This window comes from Mustela nigripes, chromosome 6, assembly GCF_022355385.1.
Source record: "Mustela nigripes isolate SB6536 chromosome 6, MUSNIG.SB6536, whole genome shotgun sequence".
NCBI classification, from domain to species: domain Eukaryota; kingdom Metazoa; phylum Chordata; class Mammalia; order Carnivora; family Mustelidae; genus Mustela; species Mustela nigripes.
In genome coordinates, this window is record NC_081562.1 from 107273328 (window position 1) to 107295000 (window position 21673).

The 21673-nt window shown below is 43.9% G+C and overlaps 1 protein-coding gene across 3 annotated transcripts in view; it reads left to right on the plus strand.

Annotated features, from left to right (window-relative positions):
* Positions 1-9104: 9104 nt before the first annotated feature.
* Positions 9105-21673, plus strand: part of LOC132020845 (chromatin remodeling regulator CECR2) — a 168795-nt gene continuing 156226 nt past the window's right edge. For all 3 annotated transcript variants that reach the window (XM_059404972.1, XM_059404974.1, XM_059404973.1), the window contains exon 1: positions 9105-9280. In XM_059404972.1, the coding sequence (XP_059260955.1) occupies positions 9155-9280 (126 nt within the window). In that variant the 5' untranslated portion in view covers positions 9105-9154. The remainder of the gene's footprint in view (positions 9281-21673) is intronic.

The following is a 21673-nucleotide window of genomic DNA, read 5'->3' on the forward strand; positions in this document are numbered from 1 at the left end:
GGCCAGGGATGGACACTCCAGGAATTCAGAGAGGAATTTTGGAACCGAACAGCATAAACATGGACTAAGCAACCAGAGGCAGCAAGAGAGCTGATTCTTAGATACAGTTTCTAGAATAGAATTAAGAGTTCTTTAGCAGGCGATAAAATCTGATGATGTTCTGAGTCCTGAATCAAAGAGGGGTTCAGTGGTAGAAGGGACTAACGTTTGTAATCATGTCCTTTACCACTGCATGTGGTATTACAACAGTATTTGCTAGCCCTAGCTCTGGTTCAAGCTAGTTTCAGCCGGAGCAGACAGAAGCAATGCACCTGGGAGCCACAGCCACCATGCTTAGGGCTGTACCTCTGAGAGTGCCGGCAGCCTTTCTCAACCAGGGTCAGCAGGGTTTCAAGCCTGACACCTCAGTGTCATGGCAAAAACAAATTACCAGTCTTAAAGTAAAAAATAAAGAGAGCTGCTCACATAGCCCTGGTCCAGGCAGGCAGCCTTGCAGCTCTTATTACAGGTGCTGTGGAAGCACATGGATGCTGCGGGCCTCACAGTTCACAGTAATGAGAGTCTCCATCCTAAGAAGCTTTGGAGAAAGATGTGGACAGGTACAAAGGAGGACCAGGTTACTCTGAGTGTGTTTCCACTTCAGTCTGGGCTTTAGGAAGGATAATTAACCAGGGAGATGCTGAGAGAAATTGCTGGGAAAAGTGGGTGAGTTGGGGGAGACCTTTACACAGAGCCCACTATAGTTAGCCAAAGAATTTCTTTTTCTTTTTTCAGTTTTTATTTAAATTCCAGTTAGTTAACATACAGTGTAATACTAATTTCAGGTGTATGATTCAGTGATTCAACACTTCCACACATCACCTGGAGCTCATGACAAGAGCTGGTTAGCTCAAGAATTTCTCACCCTGATTCTCTATTCACAGTGAATCTTTACAATGACTTTGCCTCCTATCTCAACATATATTTTTTTAAAAGATTTTATTTATTTATTTGACAGGCAGAGATCACAAGTAGGCAGAGAGGTAGGCAGAGAGAGAGGAGGAAGCAGGTTCCCCGCTGAGCAGAGAGCCCGATCTGGGGCTCGATTCCAGGACCCTGAGATCACAACCCTAGCTGAAGGCAGAAGATTTAACCACTGAGCCACCCAGGCGCCCCAACACATTTTTTTTTTTAAGAAGAAAGGTTTTTTGTTTGTTTGTTTGTTTGTTTAAGATTTTATTTATTTATTTGACAGACAGATATCATAAGTAGGCAGAGGCAGGCAGAGAGAGAGGGGGAAGCAGGCTCCCCACCGAGCAGAGAGCCCGATGCAAGGCTGGATCCCAGGACCCTGGGATCATGACCTGAGCCAAAGGCAGAGTCTTTAATCCACTGAGCCACCCAGGTGCCCCCCAACACATTTTTAGAAAATACAAACATTCTTTCTCAATAAATTATCTCTTGTTGTCTCTGTCATCTTTTGCCCCAACCAGTTGCCTATCCTTTTGGACCCCCTCCCCCCATGCCTCACTTCTGAAACCTGCTTTACAGGATATCCAACACTGACAAGCTTCCCAAGGCGGACAAAGGTAATTGAGGGCTGGAACCACAGGTTCCATGACAGCTAGGAAGGAGAGTTGGGACAGAACTGGAAGGCTGTCAAGAGAGGAAGGAAACATAAAGATAAGCCATGGTAGCATCACTGACATGATCAAGGGCAATTTTATTTAATCCCTTTATAACTTGCTGTTTGTTCATTTACTGCTCATGTGTGCCTTATATCCCAGGGCAATGTTCCTAGCCTGGAGTGGAGAATGTGAACACACACCAGTGCGGTTTCATTTGTATAGTATTTAACTTGTTGCCGCATAAAATAAACTTGATAATATTATGAAAATAGTCAGAAACCAAAAGCCTGATACAGTGAAAGGGAAAAATTAGGACTGGGAAAAACAATCTTAAATATTAAAGAAATCACTAGAAGTGGAGAAATCAAGTGGAAGTACAAAATTAGGTTTATGTGAAAGGTTTGAAAGTAATCTTAAAACTAGGTGGTTAACTAGACTCTATAGTAATAGCAAGCATACTGACACTTTAAAAATTATAATCTTTGTTCCGTCAGACTTTTATGATAAATAAAAAAATACATGTAGAAAGGGGCACCTGTGTGGCTCAGTGGGTTAAGCCTCTGCCTTCAGCTCAGGTCATGATCTCAGGATCCTGGGATCGAGCCTCTCATTGGGGTTTTTGTTCTGCAGGGAGCCTGCTTCCTCCTCTCTCTCTGCCTGCCTTCTCTGCCTACTTGTGATTTCTCTGTCTGTCAAATAAATAAATAAAATCTTTTAAAAATTAAAAAAATACATGTAGAGAGAGCAATGTTTTCTACAAACTTATTAGTAATACATACACAATACATTAATTTCACAAACCTTCATTTATGATCAATTATCTGTAGACTGCTCTAAGGGAGCAGGTGGAGGACAGAAATAAAGGTGCCCTGTGGGCCGTTCCCTGTGGAAGAGCTGAGATTTACTCAGTGAAATGAAGCATTCATGAAAGAGGTAAGTTGGAAGAAACTACACTGCAGTAGGCCAGGGTCTATACAGAGAGGCGGAGTTTGGAGAGGTCAAGAGCCAAAGATTTAGAGGGTCGGAGTGAGTACTGATCATTCTGGATACTATAGATCCATAAGGTCGAATACGATAGCCACTAGCCCCATGTGGCAGATTGAGAACTGAAATATGGCTAATCCTAACTGAAATGCATATTTAAGTGTAAAGTACATACCAGATTTCAAAGACTTGGTATGAAAAAAATGAATATAAAATATTTCATTGATATATTTTGTACCAATTACATCTTGAAATCATAGTATTTTGGATATACTGGGTTTAAGAAACTATATTACTAAAATTAAATTCACTTTCTTCACACTGTAGCTATTTTAAGCACTGTTTTAAGAAGATAAATCTGATTATACTGGTCAAGATAGAATGAGTCGGGGAACTAGATGGAAGAATACCAGGAAGCCTCTAAAAAAATGAGATGAATAGGACCTGGCTTAAGATAGAAACTGAGGTTATCAAAAGGAAAAGGGATCCAAGAAACATCATGAAGGAAGAACCAATAAGAATGTGATTATTAGATAGAAAAAAGGGAGAAGAAAAGTGTCATGGAAAAAAAAGTGAACCCAGGAGTCTGGGAATACAGTTCTTCCATTAAAAGAATTAGAAAACCAGTGAAGGTGTGTGAGGTGGATAGAAAAATGCTGAGCTAGCTGTTGTTGTTATTTTCCTTTCTTTCAACATGTTGAGTTTAAGGTAATGGGAAGCATGCAATTGGCATTTGGGGAAATGACACTGGAACTCAGGAGAAAGGCTGGACTGAGATGTGCATTGAGAAAAACATGATCTTTAATGCTAAGTGAATGAGTTCCAGGAGGAGAAAGCAGAAAGGCAAAGGAAGAGTTGAAGGGAAAAAAACGAATTCACAGCAGGCTTTTATTTTATTTTAAGATTTTATTTGTCAGAGAGAGAGCACAAGGAGGGGGAGCAGCAGGCAGAGGGAGAAGCAGGCTCCCCACTGAGCAAGGAGGCCGATGCAGGGGCTCAATACAAGGGCTCAATCCCAAAACCTGGAGATCATGACCTGAGCTGAAGACAGATACTCAATCAACTGAGCCATCCAGACATCCCTATTTTGTTTTATTTTTTTAAAAGACTTTATTTATTTGAGAGAGAGCAAGCACATGCGTGCATGAGCAGGGGGCAGGGGTGATGGGAGAGGGAGAAGCTGGCACCCAACTGGGAGCCCAATGTGGGATTCCATCCTAGGATCCATCCCAGGACCCTGCGATCATGACCCAAGTCAAAGGCAGCCAGCTGCTCCAACAACTGAGCCACCAGGCACCCCAGGAAGTACGTTTTGAGTGGGTCATGATCAAGGGAGACTCACTGAATTTTGAGCAAGTAAGTGCTATGGTTGAATTTAAATTTTAAGAAAATTAATTTGGTTCTATTTTAAAGGCCAAGCCACAGAATTTAAGAGACCATTTAGCGCAAGCCCTTAGTCTCACAGATGAAATTCAGAGAGATTAAGAGACTTTTCCTTTCTTTTTAAAAAGATTTTATTTATTTATTTAACAGAGAATGCCAGAGAGCAAAAGCAGGGGGAACAGCAGAGGGAGAGGGGGAAGAAGCAGGCTCCCCACTGAGCAGGGCTCCATCCCAGGCGCAGGAGCCAAATGTGCCCTGAGATCATGACCTGAGCTGAAGGCAGATGCTTAACCAACCAAGAAACCCAGGCGCCCTAAGATTAAGACTTTTCTAAGAGAGAACCTTTATTTCTTGACTACTAATGGAGTTTACCTTCTACAATGTCTAAAATTTTAAAATATGCCTGACTCACAGCCCTCTTTGGGCATAGGTACTTTATGGAAGGCAGCTGTCTAATGAGAAAGGAAGGTTGTATGTGAGGGTGTATGAGGATTTGTGAGGTACTTGGTCTGGGACTCTGGGACTGAAACAAGGAGGATCCAGGTCAAGTTGTTTAGGTAAAAAGAAAAGAAAGGGCAATTCCAGCAGTGTGACCTAGTAGAGAGAAAACTGGATGACTAATTAGAAGATCTGGATTCTAGTCCTGGTTATCTGTGGTTATGGGAGAAGACACACTTTTATTTGTCACATCTCTTCCAAAGTTCAAATAAATGTTTTTAGCTGATCATTTGGAACTTGCAATGTATTTCCCAAAGAAGCAGTGTTATAAAACAGAGGTTAGTTTCTCAGATGATCTTCCAGGAATCAATAAAAATTCCACCAGAACTGAAATTAACGCATAATTACAAAGAGAAATACAAATATTTTTTGCAGCATTAATAAATTAGCAAAACAGATTAGCCAAACTAATTATCGTGAGGTTTTTAAAATGGAAAACATTTAATTAGGAGAGGATATGGAACTGAAGGCTGTGACGAATATGAAAGAGAATTACTTCTTGGCACTTTCAAGGTAATCTGAGGCTAACTGGCAAGGCTCACAAATGGAAAAGAGGCAGGAGAGAGAAAGGGAAAAAGAAAGTTTGAGCTGTATGGAATTTTTTTTTTTAAAGATTTTTATTTATTTATTTGACAGAGATCACAAGTAGGCAGAGAGGCAGGCAGAGAGAGAGGAGGAAGCAGGCTCCCTGCGGAACAGAGAGCCTGATGTGGGGCTCAATCCCAGGACTCTGGGATCATGACCTGAGCTGAAGGCAGAGGCTTTAACCCACTGAGCCACCCAGGCACCCAGAGCTGTAAGTTTTTTTTTTTTTTTTAAGATTTTATTTATTTATTTGTCAGGCATAGAGGGAGAGCGAGCGAGTGAGCATAGGCAGACAGAGAGGCAGGCAGAGGCAGAGGGAGAAGCAGGCTCCCTGCCGAGCAAGGAGCCCGATGCGGGACTCGATCCTAGGACGCTGGGATCATGACCTGAGCCGAAGGCAGCCGCTCAACCAACTGAGCCACCCAGGCGTCCCGAGCTGTAAGTATTTTTAAGGAAGCCAATACAAACAGTGTTTCAGGGGTGAAAGAATGGGCCAAGCTGGGAAAAGCCAGAGAGAGATAGAGGTACCATTCTGAAACTAAGGGAGAAATGAAAGAAGGCCAGTGACTAACATACAGGTACAGAGGTCCTAATCCAGACTCCAGGAGATTAGGCCAAAAGTGGGTCCAAGAAATAAATCTGAGCTAGTGAAGTCCCAAGGGAATGGTGGGACAAATATTCAAGACTGGGTCAAAGACTCAGGCTATCAACTCCAAATGTGAGGCTCTATCTGGAGTCCAAATTCAGGGAACTCTGAGGCCACACTTTGAGCCAGACCAGAGACATACTAAGACTCCTTAGCTCTGGGGCCAGAACTGGTTTTAGACTGTTGGTGAAAGATGGGGTTGGGGGAGAGCAAAGCAAGGGGAGGAACCAAGCAAAAAACTACAGACACACAACTAGAGTTAGAGAAGGACAGAAAGAAACAGGTCTTATTATTTTTAAAGATTTATTTTATTTGACATAGAGAGAGACTACACAAGCAGTGGAGTGGGAGAGGGAGAAGCAGGCTTCTCGCTGAGCAGAGAGCCCCAAGCGGGGCTCAATCCCAGGGTTCTGGGATCACTACTACAGCGGAAGGCAGACACTTAAGGACTGAGCCACCCAGGGGCCCAAAGGTGTTAAAGAAAAGAGAGGGAGGGATGGAGGGAGGGAGGAAGAGACAGGTCTGAATTTGGTGTGCCGATGCATAGGAACTCAGACCGGATCCTCAGAAGGAGAAAAGGCGGTGGCAGGGGGAAAGACGCAGGAGGAGGAAAAGGTGCTCAGAGAGATAAACGACTCTCTAACCACCACCAGGGGGCACCTCCAGTTCCAGGACAGTTTTGTTGATTAACAGGACTGGCCAGTGGTGTGGGGGAGGGAAGAGGACAATAGAGTAGCCTTCCAACTAAGGGGCGGGGGGCGGGGTGTAGGGGGTGTGGGGGGTGTTGTAACCAGTACTCAAACATATTGGAGTAACCACATCTTCTCACCTTTCTGCTTCCTGGTGCTGTTCACAGTTCTAGGTACTATTATTACCTGGCTGGCTGGCAGGGACAATTGAGAGGCAAGGTTAAAAAAAGGTTAAATAATGATAAAAGATACAGGCAAAAATGAGAAGACAGAGGGAGAACTAGGAAAAAGAAACTGGGGAAAGAACAGTCAGGATATAATGGATTAGACATGAACATGAAGACCGTAGCTGTTTTTAAAAAGAGAGGGAAAAGTCAAACTGACCTGTGAGGAAATGAGGAAAGACAGGAAGAGAAAGTCCTGAAAACAGCTAATTCAGTTTATGTGATTAATTCCACAGTGGCTTGTCACCCCTTTCACATCTCATCTATTAATAGGATATCTACAGAAGAGCTGTGCTTTATAAACACACAAAACTGGAGCCTTTGCTCTTTGGGAGCATTTAGATATATGTTCATTTTTGTCAAAGATGAAAGAAAGCATGTGGTAGAATTGGAGGATGAATTTCAAATCACTAAATAGTTCCAGGTAATAAAGAACAAAACCGCATAACTTTGGGGCCCGTTTCCAAGCCAGGAGGGGGCATTGGGGGAGCCAGTGTTAGAAGTATTTTGACTCATGAAAGATACATTTAAATACACTTTAAGAATTTGGCTTTTCTTTTTCCTTAAATGCTGCTTTTTTTTTTTTTTTAAAGATTTTATCTATTCACTTGACAGAGAGAAATCACAAGTAGATGGGAGAGGCAGGCAGAGAGAGAGAGAGAGAGGGAAGCAGGCTCCCCGCTGAGCAGAGAGCCCGATGCGCGACTCGATCCCAGCACCCCGAGATCATGACCCGAGCCGAAGGCAGCGGCCTAACCCACTGAGCCACCCAGGCGCCCCTTAAATGCTGCTTTATGAAAACACAACAGGTTATTAAAATGACCAGAATAAAGTGTGTGTGTGGGGGGGGCTGTTCCAGACAGCCCACTCCAAAATCTATCACATAAATCCGCTCGTCATTTTTCTCCAGATTTTGCACTGCTCAGGGTACAAGAGGATCTTTGATTTAGCCACTGGACACTTTATAACTGTGCCTGTCACTCAGTAAGTACTTGAGTACTTTAGGGGAAGGTCAGGGGTAGTGTTTACTAACCCAGAGGCAGATACAGAACCCGGCTAAGGCCCTCAAAGATTGAGAAATACCCAGAACTAAAAACGTTAACTGCAATGACCAATACAAGTCTCTGGGCATTCACTGTCGTTTTTCCACATTGCTGGTCTGGTTTTGAGGGGTTTTATTCTTCCTTCGGACTTAGCAGAATTGTAACGTACTACAGAATTTAATATTTCTAAAGCAGACACCTCAACACTCCTCTCCCAGAGCACATTCCCTCAGCCTGGGCGTGCAGATCTCTACCCCTCCCAGAGTACACTCCTCAGACCACCTCCCGTTTCCCATCCCCCAGCTTTCTAACTACATTGTGCGCACTCTTCCAGGCAGCTTTTCTGCAGCCAGGGCAGTTGCAGGGCTCCGAGCCCGTCTTCTCTGGGGCGGTCACACGTGTCCATTCCCTGGGGTGGGTGGGTGGGGGTGTCGCTCTTCGCGCAAGGCTGCTGATTGGTGCCTCCCCCTACCCCACCCTTCCCGCCGCTCTCCAGCCTCCATCCTACTTGGTTCCAGCTTAACCAGCCCCACCACCTTCTTTCCTTGGAGAGAAGAGCTACTTTAGATCTCCTTGGAACACCGTTCTTGGATGGAATAAAAGTGCTGAGAACAGGTGGAAATCACTTTATCTCGCCAGGCCTCACATTTCTGGGGGCTACAACCCACTGGTTCTCCAGGGATACTCTCAGCACCAATAATAACTGAACTCTCTCACACGTGCGTGTTTCGGGATCTAGCCCCTACCGAAAGCACCACCCGGCGGGCCCTTTAAAAGGGCGCGACCACTAAGGCCAAGTGGGGGGTGGGAGAGACCCTTATTGTCCTCATTGGTCCAAGTCAGTAAACTCCTCCGTCCCAAACACCTGGAAAGCGTAGTGAGTCCCACGGCAGTTGATTGGGGGGTACTTCGCTCCCTTCAAGCCACACTCCTCTTCTTTCTTGGGGCGCTCAGTTCCCTCTCCCCTCCCCCTCTCTTCCAATTGCAGCTGTCCGGACTGGGGGTGGGGAGCGGGGGCGGGGGTTGTTGTTGTGGTGAGGGCAGCCCCGCCCCCTCCTCGTGGGCGGCCCCTCCCCCAGGCCCTCTGTTCGGCCCCCTCCCCCCGCCCCCCCCAGCCCCATCTGTTTTCCCCAGCGGTGAGATGATTATATTGTATGGTACTGGGGGCGGCCGTAGCCGCAGCCGCAGGATGGGGCGCGCGCGCGGACCCCGTCGGCAGCCGGAGCAGCAGACGCCTCAGTAACTCGGGCCCCCGAGCCGCCGCCCCCCGCCCGGGTCGCCCGCCCTCAGCTCATGCACTCGCCGAGCGGCGGCAGCAGCGGGAGTAACAGCCGCCGCCGCAGCCGCCGCCACCCCCGCCCGAGAAGCTGAGGCGCTGAGGCGCTGCGACGCGGCGGGAGTCCGAGGCGGGCGGGCGAGCGGTGCGCGGGCAGCGTGGGGCCGCCGAGGCGCGCTTGGGGTTCGGGGCCGCCGCCGCCACCGCCGCGCCTGGGAGATGTGCCCGGAGGAGGGCGGCGCGGCCGGGCTGGGCGAGCTCCGCTCCTGGTGGGAAGTCCCGGCCATCGCGCACTTCTGCTCGCTCTTTCGCACCGCGTTCCGTCTGCCCGACTTTGAGATCGAGGTGAGTGGCCGCGAGGAGCGGGAGAGGTGGCGCACCCCGCGCCCCTTTCTCCCCAGCCCCCCTCGGGAGTCTGGGAGCACCGTGCGGGAGGGAGCGGGGGGCACGCGGAGACTGGCCGGTAGTCCGCAGCCAGGGGAAGGGCTCGGAGGTGGGGGCACGAGGCGCTGAAGGGCCAGAGCGCGGGCGGGGGACGCCAAGTGCCGGCGTCCGGGCTCGGGACGTTCGCTCGTGGCCGCCGTACCCACCCGCGCCTTCCGGGGCCAGTCGAAGCGGGCGGCGGGAGGGCGGGGGGAGAGTGCGCTTTTGTACGAGTGGGACCCGGCCGACTCTCCCGGGACTTCTCGGGCAGGAGGCTGAGTGTGTGGGGAGAGTGCGTGCGCGCGCTCCCTGCCCGGTGCCATTGAAGCGGCGAGCCAGCTGCTCCGGGCGGGGACGGGGTACGGGCTGGATTAACTCGGACCGGGCCGGGAGGCGGCCTGCGGCCGTTTGGGGGAGGGGTCTGTCGTGCAGTGGGGAGGCTCGCCCCCACTTCGGCGGGCGCGTGGAGGGGGAATCGGACTTTGCAGACTGCCGGAGGCCCGCGACTCTCGGGGGCGCTTGGGTTAACTTCGGGCCGGCGGTGATGGGGGCCTGGGCTCGGGGGCGCGCTCTCCTCCGGGGAGCCGCCCGGCGCTCGCCCTTGCTCGGGGCTCCGAGGCGGAGGGAAAGTTTAGGACTCCGTTATTCTTTAATAGCGCCTTTCCTCGGAACATACAGCCCTCTTTATGCGGGGACCTCGGGAGCTCTTTGAGTTGATTTCGCCACCATTATCCCTCCGGGCGAGCGTGTTGTAAAGGGATGGCTTTTCTGGCCAGGCCGAAGGTGCTTTCAAACCCGGGGCTTTGTGATAACCGGACTAAAATCAGGGGGTCCTAGTAGCAGGGATGGTGGCGGGAGTGTGAGGAATGGAATGTACACGACGGCCCGGACGAGTACCCAGCCCCTACAAGCATCCGTCCTCCTTTCTTTTATTTTTATTTTTGGAAGGGGGTGTGAAATATTTGATTGGTTGGCAGGTTGAATTGCTTGCCCTCCTATGGCAATGTATATGTAGTGGACTTACCACCTTTTGCCTTGGACAAAGGTAAAGGGAAACTGTTGGTCAGTTTTTTTCTTTTCAGTTCTGCCAATGAGTTCCCCAATGGAGTAATCAAAATAAGAATTACTCTTTTCGAGGAACACGTAGTTGTTGTTGCCTCCCCACCCCCACCTATCCTACTTTCTGCCATTTTTGGATTGATTTTAGTTCGTTTATTCTTAGGATTTTTGCCTCACCTTTGTTTTTAGATTCAGTGTTGTTTGTGGAAATATCATTTGCTTCTTGTATGAATGAAGTGTTGAAACTTAACTCTTGTTGCAGAGTTAATGAAATTGGGAAAATAAAAAGATCGAAAGAAGTACGGTGGGAGAATGTGGGCCCATAAACTAGAACCACCTTCTGGCCTTTGGCGATTCTTAGTCCGGAAGCTGAGTAAAGCAATGTGATTAAATCGTAGGCTTCTGTTTTTAGGAAGATGTAATAACTTGGGCATTTTAGATAGCACCACAGCGTTTGCTTTCAAAGTTTGAACTTAATTGTAATAAGCATGGTCTTTACTAAAAATGTTAGTAGGATAACTGTTTTTATTTGGGGATGCTTAAATTCAAGAGATGCTTAACGGTTATTTTGGTAATACTGTTTTCTTTTAGTTGGTATAAAATCGTGAGTAGTTAAATTCTGTCGTGCTGCTCAAAATGGTGGCTGTTGTGGGAGGTGTTGCTTGTGTCTGTGCCATCTTGGGTGATGATAGTAAACTTGTCCCCTAGCCCATTTTCTCCCTTGCAAGATAATAAAGTTGAGGTGACATTGAATTACAAGTTGAGACTTTAAGGACCCATTCTAAAAATACTGTGGAAAAATTTATCGTCCAAAATCTGTATACTCCCATTTTGTTGATGGAAAAATAGAGGTAACTAATTTTACCTTAAATTGTTACAGATACCTAGAGTAATCTTTAAATAACTTATTTCTAAAAAATAAACTTGTGGTTTCTAAGTATTACCTGGTGTAATTCCTAAGGAAATGTAAGCTGATCAAAGAGTTCAAATTTGTATGAACAAAAGAAGTGAAAAATCATTGTTACAGGTGAATAATTTGGGCTCTTTGAGATGATCTCTCCTTTGATTGGAGCGATTCTTGGAAGTGACACTGTTTTTAAACTGCATGCTGTTTGAAATACTTGCAACACGAATAAATATTTGGAATCCATATGCACATTTTTGTAATTATCCATACTGTTTTTACTAGAAGTTCAGTAAGTAGGTAACAGATGACAGTGACTTTTTAACTTCTGCAGTTCCCTTGTAACCGTCTCACGTGAGGTTTGTTTTGACATGGTTAATGCAAATTGTAACTTAAAGTTTTCAGTAGTTATCAGAAATTAAAATTAGTCTTTTTTAGGCTTCTAACAGATTTGACACATGATATTGCAGAAACTCACTGAAAACATCAGATTTATGTATGTATGTAATCTCTACACCTAACATGGGGCTCAAACTCACAACCCCTAGATGGAGTCCCACGGCCCCTGAAAACATCAGTTTTAGTTCAAGTATAAATAAATAATTTTTAAATTAATTATTATTATTTTTTGCTTAGGTGATTTTTTAATAACAGTTTATTGTCCTGACAGTTTGAGAAACAATCCCTTGGTTAGAGTGTATGATACAATGGAAGACCCTCCTTAAACAGAACAAAAAACTAATTCTGATGCTGAATTGTATTTGTGAGGCCAACTGGAAAGGCCCTACCATCTTAATTTACTGCTACTTTAAAGGGTAAAAATGATGAATAATACCAAGTGGTAGAAGTTGTATATCAGCTTTTTTAGGAAACCAGTTTTCAGCTATCCTTGACCACCAACCTGAACTCATGGATTTGTAGAAAATTTAGGAAGTGGAATCCTCAAGGACTTGGCTTCTATTTATCTAGAATGAAGTAATCTCTTAGATAGGTGAAGGGCTCGGAGGATTCATGCTGCCATTCTGCAAAAGGTCAATATCTCCCACTTACAGAACTGGTCCCTAAAACATGGATAGTTTTATTTTTTCTTGTAAAAAAACTTTTTGCTCTGTTGATCAACCTTCAGTGTATTGGATTTCTTTAGGGATTCTGTAATCATCAGATGGAAAATCTGTGAATGTGTAGGTAATGCTTTAAGTTTAGAATATCTGGTTTGAAAAATAATACTGATGTTATATAAACCTTGAAAATTATAGCACCATGTAGGTAAGAGAATTAAAATCACCCATAATTCCACCACTAAGAGATAAAAGCTATTAACTGTTAACATTGTATTCCTCCTCTCAGGGATAAAAGCTATTAACTGTTAACATATTTAGAAATTCCCAAATATGCCCACAATGTATTTGTGGCTTAGGTTAGGTACTGTTTTTATTTTTCAGAGGAGGAGATTGAAGTATAGCTGGACAACAGGAGGTTAATGAAACTGAATTCAGTGGTTGGTATTATTAAGAGCCCCTACTCAATTAGGTGCTTAACTTCGAAATGGGAGATTACCAAAGAAACTCCTAATTCTTTTGTGTCAGAAGATTATCTGTTAATATTTCAGAAACATTTCATTTAAATAAAGTGTTTTATAATTGTTTAACATTCCAGTGGGTTAGGCTGGTTAAGTTTTTTTTCCCAATTTGAGAAGTGAAGAATGGTGAATTGACCTCTGCAAAGATTTAATGCTGATTTTTTCCCCCCTCCTTACCAGGTTCTCCTTACAGTAACTGTAATGTGTTGATCAAAGTAAGGGAAGGGAGTGTGGAGTCATTTGAAGAGTTTGGTCTGGAGTTATGACGGGTATGGGGGTGTGGGCAGAAATCCCATCACAAACATTTTGGGAATATTTTCCTCTAGAGAAGAGACTGTGGTGTCTCTAGGTGGCTCTTTGAAAATGGTCATGATAGTTTGTGTATTAGCAACGTGGTGAAAATAATCTGATTGTCAGTGCCTACTCTTTTCCCTGAGCTTTGTGCTGTTGAGTACTGAATCCTTTACCTACTTCTTACTTGGCTCTCCTTCCTGGTTGTGGTTGTACATAGGTAAAGTCTCTAACCTAATGAACATGATGATCTGGGGCCACTATCTTTAATTCAGATTCCCAAATTACACCATTGTTGTTTCCTTGGATCCAATCCCTTTTTCAAGGTTACCAAGCCATAAATTTTTATTTTAAAAAATTTTTATTTATTTATTTTTTAAAAATATTTTATTTATTTATTTGACAGAGAGAGAGATCACAAGTAGGTAGAGAGGCAGGCAGAGAGAGAGGGGGGAAGCAGGCTCCCTGCGGAGCAGAGAGCCCAATGCGGGGCTCGATCCCAGGACTCTGAGATCATGACCTGAACCGAAGGCAGCGGCTTAAGCCACTGAGCCACCCAGGCGCCCCCAAAATTTTTCATTTTTTTTTTAAAGTACTTTCTACACCCAACATGGGGCTCGAACTCCTGTCCCTGAGATCAAGAGCCCCATGCCCTACTGACTGAGCCATTCAGGCGCCCCCCAAGGCATAAATTATTCAGCATGAAAATAAGAAACAAGAATTGCTGATAGTAACTTATTAGTACATCTTTCATACCAGCAGTTCTTGAGCCTGGGCCTGTGGATGGGCCATAGGAGATTTAATGTTGTGTGCATATATGCAGTTTGCTGGAGGAGAGGGTCCTGTTGCTTTCAAATTCTGAAAGAGGTCCCCAACCACACTAAGGTTGAAAAGCCCTGAGCTAGATGAAAGAATGAGTTAACCTTGACTAGGGGAACCAGAAGCCTAGTTTATTACACAAAATGCACTAGACTAGGAGTTAGGAAACTTGAATTCTTAACTCTAATTGTTCCATTAACTTGCTCTGTGACCTTGACAGGTTGGAATAGCCTAATGATAAATGGCACTTGCATAGTACTTGGTACATTTTTCCAAATGTTATCTCATTTATTTTATTGATTGGTTGTACTGATTTTATTTATTTAAAGTAAGCTCTACACCCAACCTGGGGCTTGAACTCATGACCCTGAGATCAAGAGCTGGATGCTCTACCAACTGAGCCAACCTGCTGTCCCCAAGTGGTATCTCATTTGATCCTTAGCTATCACTGTGAGGTAGGAATTATCCTCATTTTACAGATAAGGAGATTGGAAATACAGAGACTGAGTTGCTTCCAGGTAGACTGTCACCCGGATCTTAGGTGCTTAGATAACAAATTCTTTGCCATTACTACTGTATCATACTGTTCTGATTTCGTTATCTAAAATGAAGGACTAGGCCTATAAGTAATGGCCAAGCCTCCATAGTACAAATCTTGAGATCTTTGATTTTTAATAATGTGGAGTACAGAAGATCCTTTTAAAACATTTTTTTTTTAACAGCTTTTATTTATTATTCAGAGAGAGGGCACATATGCACAAGCAGGGGAGGCAGCAGGCAGGGGGGAAGCAGGCTCCTGACTGAGCAAGGAGCCCAATGTGGGACTCAAGCCCCGGACCCTGGATCATGACCTGAGGTGAAAGCAGATTCTTTTATTTTATTTTATTTTATTTTATTTTATTTATTTGACAGAGATCACAAGTAGGCAGAGAGGCTAGCAGAGAGAGAGGAGGAAGCAAGCTCCCTGCCAAACAGAGAGCCTGATGTGGGGCTGGATCCCAGGACCCTGAGATCATGACCTGAGCTGAAGGCAGGCTTAACCCACTGAACCACCCAGGTGCCCCTGAAGGCAGATTCTTAACTGAGCCACCCAGACATCCCCCTTTTAATACTTCTGCCAAACTAAGTACAGTGTCAAGTTCATGATTCCTTCCCTTCCTCCCTCCCTTTCTTTTTTCCCCTCCCTCTCTCTCTCCTTCTTTCTTTCTTCCTTTATTTCTCTCACTCTTTCTTTCTTTCTTCCAAGATTTTATTTATTTGACAGAGAGACAGAGTGCGAGAGGGAACACAAGCAGGGGGAGTGGGAGAGGGAGAAGTAGGCTTCCACAAGAGCAGGGTGGCTGGATCCCAGGACCCTGGGATCATGACCTGAGCTGAAGGCAGATGCTCAACGACTGAACCACCCAGGCACCCTTTTTTTTTTTTTAAATGATTTTATTTATCTGTTAGAGAGAGAGGAAGCACAAGCAGGGAGGGAGTGGCAGAGAGATAAGCAGGCTCCCTGCTGAGCAGGGAACCCCATGTGGGCCTCGATTCCAGGACCCTGGGATCATGACCTTAGCTGAAGGCAGACACTTAAGGACTTAGCAACCCAAGTGCCCTGTTTCCATTTCTTTCTTTTAGCAAGTTTTTTTTTTTAAGATTTGATTTTAATTAATTTTTTAAAAAAGATTTTATTTATTCATTTAAGACACAGAGAGAATGCTGGGGAAGAGGTAGGTAAGAACGAGCAGACTTCCTGCTGAGCCAGGAGCCTGATGCAGGACTCCATCCCAGGACCCTGAGATCATGACCTGAGCCTAAGGCAGATGCTTAACCATCTGAGCCACCCATGCACCCCTTAGCAAGTATTTTTGAGCATCTATCATGTATTAGATAATGGAGGTACAAGATGTGAATATAACACAAAAATATCTTCCTTCATTTCAGTGGAAGGAAACAGACAGTAAAGCAGTTGGTAAGAGTAATATGTCAGAGGACATTAAAAAACAAAACTGTGAAGGCATAGGGAGGCCCAGTTGAGGGGATAGATTGTCGTAATAAAAAACAGGCTGGTTAGAAAAAAAAAAAAAGTCTGGTTAGGTATGGCCTCAGTGAGAAGATGGCCTTTGAGCAGGACTGCTCAAAAGGAGATTTGTGATTTAAAATGATTTAAAAATTAGTAGTTTGTGACACGATTCTATAAGGTAAGGTACCAGATAATATTTTGTAAAGATTCAAGATCTGTTCCTTCTCCGAGGGGTAAAGCCCAAGCACAGATGTGAATTACAGAGGGGCAAATCTTGGTACAGTTTGAAATCCTGAAAGGGGAAAATGTTCTCTCAGAGAACATTATCATATATATGTCTCCAAAAGTGAGGGGCACTTGGCTGCCTCAGTCAGTAAAGCATGTGACTCTTGATCTCAGGCATGGGAGTTCAGCCCCACGTTGGGTGTGGAGATGACTTAAAAATTTCTCCCCAAAAGTGAATACTGGATCCCCTTTCTGTTTATTTTTAATTTTTAAAAGATTATTTGTTTATTTTATTTGAGAGATAGAGAGCATGAGAGGGAAGAAGGTAAGCAGACTATCCGTGGAGCTGGGAGCTCAATGGGGGACTTGGCCTGAGAACTCCCGGGGATCATGACCCAAGCCAAAGGCAGTCGCTTAACCAACTGAGCCACCCAGCCCCCAACCCCTTTCTGTTTATACCAACGTTTTAAAAGGGAAAGCTTCCTTTGCCAACCATGTGAACCATCAGTGGGGTAGTTGGGAGCTTCCACAGTCCTAGAAAGGGCAATACCCTCTCATCTCTGAAGGACAGCCTATGTTACCATCTGGTTTGCTATACGACGGAAGTTCAGTTCAGTGTTGCTTAATTTTCTGGAACATCGTTAGGATAGCCTAAAATACACCTTGGCACCATTTGGTGCAACGGACTGTCTGCTCTTTGATCAGGAGAGGCTCTGCACTGGGTTCTTGTGTGTTAGGAGTAACAGTGAGGAGCATTAGCAGAATGCTGAAACACTGGGGGTGCAAAAGCTGGTTTAGGTAAAAATTCAAGGGGACAGAATTGTGCAACTTCTAACTGTATGGTTTTAGATCTAATTGATGTGATTGAACATATTTTCAAAAGGAATCAAGCAGAAAGTCAGGAACCTGGATTGTGGGCCTACCTCATTAACTTGATTTACAATCTTAGGCAGATTTTTGGTTTGCTCCATACGTTTGAAATGCCCCATACATAAAATTGGAATTTTAGAGTAGATGATTCTTAGATTTTCCTAGGTCTTAAGTTCTAGGAATGGTTCTCAGCATGCATTGCACTATTAATTGATTCAGAAAATCATCGCCCTCGCTAACAGGGTCAAGGTTGTGACCTGTATTAGGATCCGTGTTTTAGGGCGCCTGGGTGGCTCAGTGGGTTAAGCCGCTGCCTTCGGCTCAGGTCATGATCTCAGGGTCCTGGGATCGAGTCCCGCATCGGGCTCTCTGCTCAGCAGGGAGTCTGCTTCCCTTCCTCTCTCTCTGCCTGCCTCTCCGTCTACTTGTGATTTCTCTCTGTCAAATAAATAAAAAAAAAAAAAAAAAAAAGGATCCGTGTTTTACAAATTAATTTTGAAAGCTATGAATCCATATTTGATGTGTTTATGGATTATATGAACTTGTCTTTCTGTGGAAATCTTGTCTGCAGACACACTGCTTTGAAAGTAGATTTTAGGACTTGATGATTGATATTTTCACTACCTCCAAGGTCCTCGAACTGAGCTCTAAGGTTTTGTATTTTGAGATTGTGAGGAATTCTGGAGGTTGAAGGTCTTGAGTTATGTTATATTCCCTTCAGGGGGGATGAATTCTGGAGGATGAAGGTCTTGAGTTATGTTATATTCCCTTCACTTCTGTTTCTTCACTTATATTTAACATCATTCATACTTTGAACTTCGAATGATCCAGGTGTAGCTTCAGGCATCTGACTTTCTTATTTGGTATTAGAGTCTTTTTAGAAAGCCATGTTGTCTTTCTGTATTTTCATATTTCAATAGATGCTGTTCCTTAGGTGCTTTTATTATACCTTTTTTACATTATCTTCTAACATTAATTTATATTTAAAAACTTGGGAAAGGTCTTTGAGTAATTCTTATAATTAAGAATTGTTAGATAATAATATTGAGCTCAGAATTCTGTGGGTTTCTTTAAGGCTTGGGGATTCTTGCCTCAGCATTATTGGTATTTTGGATCAGATAAGTCTTTGTTGTGGAAAAGCTGTCATACACATTTTAAGCTGTCTAGAGCATCTCTGGCCTCTACCCTCTATATGCCAGTAGCATCCCCAGTCATGACAAATAAAATTATCTCCAGACATTCCCCACATAATGGGGAAGGCTTTTTTCAGTTCATTGTATAAAAGGTACACTGTGAAGAAGCTAAGTTTTTTCTTCTAATAGTAATTTTTTTTCTTAAATGCAAACCTTTAGGTTTATAAAAGCTGAAGGAAGTTAAAGTTGCTTGGAGATGTGCATGTAGTAGTAATTGCACGTCAGAAAACTGGGAAGCAGAGGTTTTAATATTTTTCTATCCTGGGGAGTCATTTAAGGGGAGAAGTAAACCAATAGAGGGTGTTGTGGGGTTAACTGGATCCCTGAAAGAAAGGCCTCCCTTAGGCAAGGCCTGGCTTTCCGGCACTGTTGGGGAAGAGGGGTGTTGGGCTATTTAGCCTCAGGCTGGCTTCTGTGCTGCCATTGCCTGTCAGGCACAGGGTCTTCTTGACAGATCTCCCGAGCCTCGCACAGTGGTAGACTGTGGGGAGTGGGGGTGGTTAGTTATGACCAGGTTGAAAGTTCAGTGAGACGTAAGTTGAGGGGGTGGGTGTGTGCACACGCGTATGCTTATATATCTGAGACATAAGGGTAGATCGTTATACAGAGTGTATTACTCCATCAGAATTTTTGTCTTAGAACACACCCATCACAGAACCTTTCTTGAGGTTGCTCTCAGTATTTTTCATGATTTCTCCCACTGGATTTTCCTTGTAGGCAAGTATGGCAAAATAGTTTATGGATCAAGTAGGTTTTCGTTTTGGTTTGGAACAAAAATTGTATTGTGATGGATGGTGACTTAGAGGTAAAAGTCTAGGAAGAAAGATACTGTAGAACTTCAAGGGAGATGGTGTCATTGTCTGTGGCCTCCAAAGGTATCTTTTATGTGGAGTGTCCATCTCAGCATCCCTGGTTGCCATCTTGTGGTGTTTGGTCTCCGCAGGGATCCATCACCTTATTTTTTGTTCTTTATCTTTCTTGACTGGGAGCTAAGGCCTGACCACACGTTTTTTTCTCTGCTACTCCATTGTTGTGCTAATCTACTGCTGTCGTCCAAGTTCATTTTGGGCTGTGGTGGAGGAAAGTGGAATTTCTGGCCTGAATCAAGGTATTAAATTCCAGAATCTGCATAAATAGGTTGAGGTGAAGTCAGTCACTTTTGCAGCCAAAGGCAGTTTTCTCCTTCAGGAGGGCAAATGACCCCTCAGAATAATTCTGTTTGGCAGAACTGAAAGACAGTTCTGCACATCATTACTCACGCACCCCTTTAAAATGGTATATGGCTTGTGTAAAAATATATGAAATACAGTATTTTGTTCTCCTGTTTAAATTCCCTGACCTCATGTGACCTTTATGATTGGATTGGCTTTAAGTGATGTCATGTTCTTGTAAGTTTCATACTATAATGGTCAGCTTTTAGCTTTGATTCTACAGCCCAGACTCTTTAGGAGCAGTGTTCTACTTTTTCCCAAGGGTGGGTTTGCTAGAGTAACTGCCTGACTTGGCAATATGTCACTGAGGCATGTGGCCACCTGAATTAAATGTGTGAATGGTTGTCATAGCAGACTGTGTGCATCCTTCTGTGCCCCTCCCCCCCAATAACCTCTAAAAATACATGAAAATAGAGGATGTGTTAGGGTCACAATTGTACTAACTTACTGCATGTTTTTAATGTTGAACCTTTAAATCCCCTCCAATTAATAATTCCTAGGAATGGAATGAGTTCTTGCAATTGTGAATGCTGTTAAGCAGTCTGGTTGGCTATAACTGGTTTTTCTCCTGACCAGTTCCTTTTAATGAACACCACTTCCCTGAGTGTTCATTGTTTCAGCAACAATGGGCCTAAGGACAGTCAATTTGCTTGATAGAAAATGTGTTAAATTAACAGATCTACTTCTTTAGCAAATCTTTTCACTCCCCCATTCCCTATTGTGTTTTCTCTGTCTCCCTGAAAGGTTGTGTTTGCTGATTCTTTTAGGTGTGGGAGACAGTTTTTATAATCAGTGTCCTGAAGTTCTTTGTTCAGGAGACACCTATTTGGGGGAAAGGTGATTTAAAGAAAAATTTCACCTGTTGGCATAATTAAAGCGTCTAACTTTTTTCCCCCCATTCTTAGACTGGTATTGATTTGGTTTAGTATCCTACACAGATTTATTATTTTCCCCCCACATTGTTTCTGAAAGACTTCTCTCACCTCATTTCCATTGTGTTAAAGCAGGCCTCTCTACAGGACTTTGGGGATTGGGAGTGGAATGTTCTAATTGATGGTGAGGATACTTATGTCCTCCTAACACTAAATTTTCATCACTTTCAGTGATGGAGCCCATCATAACTTTACGTGGATTTCTGTAATTTGCAACTCTTTCAAGTAATAGTCAAATTAAAAGGAAAATGAAAATCTCAAATCCCAATCAGTCTGTCTTGTTTTTGTTATTAATACTCAGGTTTCAGAAGTACGTGACAAGATTGCTATTCTGCTGCCCTCCGGAATTACAGTATTTTTTTAAAGTGGGTGGGTAGCAGTGATAGTGGAAAACATATGTTATGTGCCAGACGAGTTATAGAATGTATGAACTCTAGGAATTCAGGGGCAGGCAGTGATCATGAACAAAATGCTTTCTAGAGAAGGCAGGCTTTGGAGGTTCATATTGAGTAAGTCAGAAAAATCTACTTAGATCAGAGTTCTTTTCTTAGAAAGGGCTAATAAAAAATGAGGTTGAGAAATCATAAGCCAGACATTGCAGTAAACCTTGAATGCCAGGCTCACTGGTGTTAAACATTTTTATTTAGGCGTTGAAGTTTAAGACAAGAATGACAAAATTTTAGACAGAATGTCCTGTGTACTAAAGGTTTTAGATTAAATCTGGTCTTGGAAGCTTGGATAGAACAGAGTGAAGGAAGAAAGACTAGTTTAAGTATTGGAGTAGAAATGAGTGAAATGCTGAAGGTAGTGTAATAGGTGTTATTGCAGAATGGGTAGGACTAGATGATTAATAATGTTGGATGCATAAAGAAGGTTGAATCAATTAAGGATGTTTTTGGCTACAAGTAAAGCATGTCGTACTAATAGCTTAAAACGCTTTGGACCAGCCTGGGACGGAGTCCGGAGGAATGTGGTTTCTGGCAGATATGGCAGCTCTGAAGAGTATAGTTCAGTAGTTGGCAGTGGTGCTCCCCATGGTCACAGGATGGATTCTGCAGCTCCCAGGTCTGCATTGCTGAGTGATGCAGAGAAGTGTAAGAAAATTACAATTGAAAACAGCCATTGAGTTGGTGATTTGAAGAGGTCAGAGATATCTTCAGAGAAGCCTCTTTGAAAGAGAAAGAGAGAGGCTAAAGCTGCATTCTCCTGGAATGAAAGAGGAAG